Here is a 6,883-nt window from a genome sequence, read left to right on the forward strand (position 1 = left end):
AGGATGGTCTCGATCTCCTGACCTCATGATCCGCCCGTCTCGGCCTCCCAAAGTGCTGGGATTACAGGCTTGAGCCACCGCGCCCGGCCCAGATAGCTGATTTTTGATGCCATGTGACTGTCATCTCCTTCTTTGGTCCAAAGGTGGCTGAGTGGCTAATACTCATTTTCTCAGAAGGTTTGCAAAGTGGTCCTAATTTGCCCCAAAATAGGTCCCTCCTGACAGCTAGGGAGCAGTGGTACTTGTTGTCAGGAGATGAGTCTGGGAGGAGGAACCTCTTGCAATATCCAGCGTATAGGTAGAAGGCCTTTCTCCCCATCATGTGCAAAATCCACATCCACAGGCCGTCATGTGGGAGGGTGGGAGGGATGGGCTTTCACAGGGGTAATTCCCATGCTTCGCCATGGGACCTGGTGAGTCATTGCTCCATCACTGTGTGCCACATTGATAATAACAGTGTCCCCGAGACAGGAGAATATAGTGCTCATGAGGATTTTGTGCAGGGCTTTGGTGCTGCACAGAACACCTGATCAGGGAGGAGGAAGGAGGTTGGGGAGGGGAGGAGTCCCTTACAGGCTTTCTCACTGAGGCTGTGGCGGGAGCTGAGAGGAGATGCAGCGGAGTTACACCCTCCTACCCCAGGGAGGGTTTTCCAGTGAAAGCAGTGCATTCTAAAAAATAATCCAGACTTCCTTGTGACACTGAAGTCAGATAGATTTGATTATTATAGTAAAAATCTGTCATTCCAGCAGAATCACAGAGTTTCACTCTGTCATCAGCCAAGCTACCTGCATGGTAGGAAGGTGTGTGCCACCACCCAATGACAGCTCTTCATGAAAGCCAGTCAGGGGTTCCCCCATGAAGGAAAGGGAGAGGCGGGTCCAATGCAGTGCGAAGAGAAATGGAGGAATTGTCAAAAGAAAACTATAGTTGTGGTGAGCAAGAAGAAAGACGAAAGTGGAAGATTAAAAAGTTGACTTAAAGCATGCTTTGCCTCATCAAAGTTTACAGGAGCTGGCAGGGGCAGGATGCTGTTGCTGAAACTACAGAATTTGGGCTGAGAGGCTGCTGCTCAGCACCGGGCACTCCAGAACCTGGAGGAGCAGCTGTCCAGCGCCTGGGGGTGCAGCCTGTGTGGTGTCAGCATTCCAGGCTGTCATCTGTACCCAGTGTTGCAGATCTGAGAGCAGAGACAGAGCAGACCCAGTGGACAAAACTGAGCCTCTCCACTTGTTTGAACCCACTCCCTCTTGCCCCTCAGCAAAGGGCAAGCAGGCCCCAGCGAGGGTGCTGGCATTCAGTTCTGGTTTGGTTAAGAGGGGCTCTGCACCCTGGGCCTTCTGCAATGGACACCCGTGATTCCTACTGTGCCCCATGAGTCACATCTTCGAGCATGCATAGGATTTGTATGACCAGTGCTGAGTTTGAAATGGTGAAGTGTTTAATGGTTTGAGAAAACATCCTCCTCTTTCTCCCTGTTGCTCTTCCTGCCTCCACCCTCTCTTTTCCTCTGCCTCCTCTATCTGTCCCTCCTGCTTCCCTGGATTTCTGGTGTCCTTGCTGTAGCTCTCTACACATGCGTGGCGGCCTGAAGCATCAGTGCTCTGCTGTGTTGCCAACCCAAGTCCCTGTCCTGTGTTCTCCGCTGGCCCCACCTGCACTGCGTTTGTGTAATGTCTCCTGTGTATCATGTGGTTGTCCCCTCAGTGTCTGAAGAGAGTCCCTCTGCCAGTGAATCTGGAGTCCTCCTGTCCCAAGATCCTTCAGCCAAACCAGTCCTGCTACTGCCCCCCAAAAAACCTGCTGCTTTCCCTGGAGACCATGAAGAGACCCCAGTGAAGCAGCTGCCCCTTCTCAAGCAGCCCCCGGCCCTGCCTCCCAAACCCACTACCAGGATTGCCAACCACTTAACAGGTGAGTGCAGACGTCTTCTGGGGCAAGCAGTCCCTCCTTCCCTTCAAGGGATTTTCTTTTTCTCTTGTTCTTTTAACTGAGGCCTGAAGGCAGCTCTCTGGGGAGGTTGCCCTGTGGGATGTTTGGGTGTTTCTGTGTGTGTCTTGATATCTGCAGTCATGACCAGGGTTTGTGTTTTTGTGTCAAGCAGCATTTGATATCCACCTACCAGCCATATGCCAAGAGCTTTCAGTCATGTGTATCTGTAAATGTGTACATTGTATTTAAGTGACTAGTTCAAGATTGTTTGCTCATCTAGGTGAAGTTGATTCAATGTCAACATTTTTGCAAAGATGAAGAGTAGTGCCTTCTTCATATGAGTTTGTCAAGGTTTTAAATTTTCTGTCTTTAAGTTATTGACCTGAAGCCCAGTGTATTTCTCCTATTAAAATTCATATCAGTTCTGTTCTCTTAGGGGAAAAAAAAAAGACAATCTGCAAATTATGTGGCAAATACTTTTAAAAGAAGAGTAAGCTTAGCAATGTTGTCCTAAAATGATTGCACGCATACTTTGCAGTGTTTTTGAAGTGTTACTTAATGAATGTATCCACAGGTATTAAATTGAGCACTCAGTGAAATTGTACTTCACTGCACTTTGGCACATGAATTAGATACCACTTTGTGATTTAAGGTTGTGGTATAATCAGAGATTAAAAGATTTCAGAGGGTCATTTCTGCAACTTTGATAATAGTTTCACCTGAGGCTGACTGACTGCCGTTTTAAAAAGTGTTCGCTATTTTGACAAATAATACCTAGGTCATCACTATACCATTTGGTAACATGTAATGGGGGCAGAATTAGGGAAAAATATTCGCCTATCTTATAGGAAAAACACTGAGGCTCAAGAAAAATAAGTGACTTCCAGGGCTGACAGGAATTCTGTAATAGAGGCACAATCGATGCTATGTTTCTCAACTCCGAGTTTGGCTAATGTTGTTTCCATAGCAGGCTGTCTTTCACGTGATACTGAGTTCTATAAGAGTCCATCTTAGACATGGGCTCATGTCAAACTAATCTATTAATGTATATGTCCATCCATGTCAGATGTGTATGGCTTGAAAGAGCAAATTTCCATCTAACGGAACCATCTAACGTATCAATAACACTTTAGTCAGGTGTCCAAAAATTGAAATTCACAGAAAACCACACAGGAGAAAAGGTCCCATAGGTCTGCTTCTAGGCAATATCCACTGTCCATCTGTCTGTCTATTGAATAAAAATTGAATGTTGCTGTACGTATTGTTTTGTGACCTGCTTTTTGCACTTGATGATATGTTGTAAAGTGATTTTCATGTTAGTAAGTATTCCACGACGTGATTTTATTAGCTGCTTGGATGGATCAGGGTTTACTTGACTGACCCCTTAAGGCTTTTCCATCTTCCTTATTGTTAAACCACAACAGCAAACAACTGCAACAGCCTGCATATATCTTCATAAGCTGTTCTGAGTTTTCTTTAATTTGTTTCTAAAATAAGAACTGTTGAGTCAAAGATTATGCACCCTTTAAGGCTTTGATGTCAAATTTCCCTTAAGAAAGATTAAACATTGTACAAAATAAACCCCTACATTAATACATATTTATTCAGCATATCTACAATAGGCGGAATGCTGTAATAAGTATCAAAGTAGATAGGAATATATAACAGTTTAATGCAGCTGTCCCCACCCTTTTTGGCACCAAGGACCAGTTTCGTAGAAGACCATTTTTCTACCGACCGGAGGTGGAGTGGGAGAGATTAGTTCGGGATGATTCAAGTGGATTACATTTATTGTGCACTTTATTTCTATTATTATTACATTGTAATATATAATTAAATCATTATACAGTTCACCATAATATAGAATCTGTGGGAGCCCTGAGCTTGTTTTTCTGCGACTAGACAGTCCCATGTAAGGGTGGTGGGAGACAGTGACAGATCGTCAAGCAGTAGCTTTTCATAAGGAGCATGCAACCTGGATTCCTCGCATGCGCAGTTCACAGTAGGGTTCGCGCTCATCTACTGCTGCTGCTGATTTGACAGGGGGCAGAACTCAGGAGGTAATGGTGAACGATGGGGAGTGGCTGTAAATACAAATGAAGCTTCACTCACTCACCTGCCCCTTACCTCCTGCTGTGCAGCCCGGTTCCTAATAGGCCACAGACCAGTACAGGTTCATGGCCCTGGTGGTTGGCGTCCCCTGGTTTGATGAATGCAGATATATACATAGAGAGTACTAATATAACTACTGTTAGCAGTAACACTTGCAGTTCAATGCAGTCTGATAAAGAGAAGTCTGAAGCTTGAACTGACTTTTCAAGCATGAATGACATTTATAGAAAGTGAGGGAAGAGTATTCCAGGAAAGAAGACCCTAGACAAAGCCTCAGAGGTGGTAACATTTTGGGTCATTGAAGAGTTGGCTGAACAGGGATGGAAGCTTCATTCTGAGGTATACTGAGAGATGGGACTCACTAGAAAAAGGCATAAAAAGATTTAGATTTTAATCCCTACGCAGTGAAAAGACTTTGGAGGTTTTTGAGCAAGGGAGTGATTTGATGAAAACGAACCTTTAAAAGATCTTCTTGGATCACCATGTAGAATGAGCAGAAAGGTTAAAGGGCTATCAGAGAAGCCACCACCGAGGCCAGCTCTGGGCCACATACTCCAAAGTCAGATCAGTTAAATGGACTGATCTGAGCCAGGGAGAATATTGTAGTGGCTTCTCCAATCATTGAAATATGAGCTAACAAGCATCTGACTGATTATCAGTGAGAAGAGAGAGAGCAGACCAGTAGATATGACATTGTAAAAAGAAGAGTCAGCAGAATTTCTTAACTAACAACACCTCTGATTTACCTAGTTATCTCATTAATGGAGGCAAACTTGAGTTTCATCTGTGAGCCCAGGAGCTCAGGTGCCTGGTATCTGCAGGGTTCTTTACATGTGAGAGACCGAAGATATCTCAATTGACCCCGTCTCTCTGGCTTCCCTGGTCCTTTCCTAAGAGAGTAGACTCTATTATCTATATACTTCACCTCTAAACAGCTTGGATCAAATGAATAAAAATCCACAAAAAGCTAATATCCTTACTCTGTAGTACCTGGTAACCTCTTAAACATGATAAAGCAAGACAGGTAGAGAAATTCGTGGACTGCAAATTCCTTTTGGGCTTAAACTCAATTAGACTTGCTTAATTTTTATAAGTGAGCAATCAGTCATAATGAATCTGCAGCACCATGAGGTAGCTACATTAACCCTGTTCTGTTACTAATTGCTCTGAAGACATCTGGGCCATGTCAGAGGGAATTAATAAACTAAGAATTCTAGAACTGTAAATTGAGACTCATGAGTTTTAGTCTGTCCTCAGTGTCTGCTGCTCTGTTGACATGTTTGAAAGGAAACACAGGACAATTGAAAGACACCAAGCGTGACTAATGGGGAGTGACAGTGGCTAATGGTCTGGTAGAATGCTGGAGGAAATGCGAGCCTGAACTGGAACTGCTTCCAAGTTCACGGCCAGGGAAACTCATGCAGAAATACCTCTACTGTGGCATTTGCTTCCACTTTATCAGGAAAACGTAATTAATTTGGAGAGTATTTGTCTTACAAATTTGTTCTGTTCATCAGCCAGGCAGAGAGAAGTTCTCTCACTCTCCCTGTCTGTCTTGCTTTGTTTCTTGTTAACATCTCTTTCCATCTCACCTCCTCCAACATCAGCCATGCAACAGCACGTGATACGGGGCCAGGAGTTGTTGGGCATCCATTTCCTTTGTTTCCAGAAGTACAGTGTCCAACAGAGCTTGTCGTGTAATGAATGTGATCTGAAGTGAAATGCATCCTTCTTGGAATCCTTGCAGTGATGGATGACCCCAAAAGGGTGAGGAAGGCAAAAGCCACTGTCTCCTACCTCTCTAAGTCATCATCGATCACTTATCCGTGGCATCCTGGCTTCAGAAGTCAGATGTTCAATGTCGCATGAATAACCTGTGCAGAAGGCATACCTTCTGCATAAGGTACCTGTGGCAGGTGCCCCAGCATGCTAGTTGAGTGAAGGATAAATCAATTCAGTTGGACTTCACAGTCAGATGTTCACATTTGGGTAATAATAATGGCAGTTAGCCTTTTTTGAGAACTTTACCACGTACTCTTTGATACTGTTATCATTATTACCTCTTTTCACAGATGAACGTGAAATTTGGAGAAATTAAAGGACTTAGTCATAGTTACTTAGCTAGTAAGTGACAGATAAGCATGAACCTATTTTGTTTGACTCCAGAATCCTCATTTATAACCATTTGTTTATACTGTCTTCACCAAGATTCCCTTTCCCTGACCGCCCCCCCTTTTTTTTCTTTTCTGTTTTTGAGACAGGGTCTCACTGTGTCTTCCAGTCTAGAGTGCAGTAGCACAATCACAGCTCACTGCAGCCTCCACCTCCCAGGCACAAGTGATCCTCCCACCTCAGCCTCCTGAGTAGCTAGAACTACAGACACATGCCACCACGCCTGGCTAATTTTTGTATTTTTTGTAGAGAAGGAATTTCACCAAGTTGCCCAGGCTGGTCTGGAACTCCTGGGCTCAAGTGATCCGCCCACCTCTGCCTCCCAAAGTGCTGGGATTACAGGAATGAGCCACTTTACGCAGCCTATTCCCAAATCTTAAAAAAACCATCAGCTTTCTTTGTGTTTTAGCTTTGTATGTTTTAATCCGCTTAAGAAGTTAGAAAATCTGTGCTCCTTTGTTTTTATAAGTTGTATTATTCTGCTTGGGCTGCCACGACAAAAGAATGTAGATTGGGTAGTTTACGCAGCAGAAATGTATTTTTCTTAGTTCTGGAGGCTGGAAAGTCCAAGATCAAGGTCCGTAGGATTCGGTTTCTAGTGACGTCTCTTTTGCTGTCTGCAGACAGCTGCCTTCTCGCTATGTTCTCACATAACAGGGAGAGAGAA

General features: G+C 44.2%; 1 protein-coding gene across 4 annotated transcripts in view; it reads left to right on the forward strand.

Annotated features, from left to right (window-relative positions):
* PHACTR1 (phosphatase and actin regulator 1) overlaps positions 1–6,883 on the forward strand; it is a 573,087-nt gene that overhangs the window by 468,927 nt on the left and 97,277 nt on the right. For 2 of the 4 annotated variants that reach the window (XM_011962701.1, XM_011962698.1), the window contains exon 8: positions 1,708–1,914. The exons of the other annotated variants lie outside the window; for them this stretch is intronic. In XM_011962701.1, coding sequence (XP_011818091.1) covers positions 1,708–1,914 — 207 coding nt within the window. The remainder of the gene's footprint in view (positions 1–1,707; positions 1,915–6,883) is intronic. 4 annotated transcript variants of the gene reach the window in all.

This window comes from Colobus angolensis, unplaced genomic scaffold (genome assembly GCF_000951035.1).
Source record: "Colobus angolensis palliatus isolate OR3802 unplaced genomic scaffold, Cang.pa_1.0 Scaffold6, whole genome shotgun sequence".
NCBI classification, from domain to species: Eukaryota; Metazoa; Chordata; class Mammalia; order Primates; family Cercopithecidae; genus Colobus; species Colobus angolensis.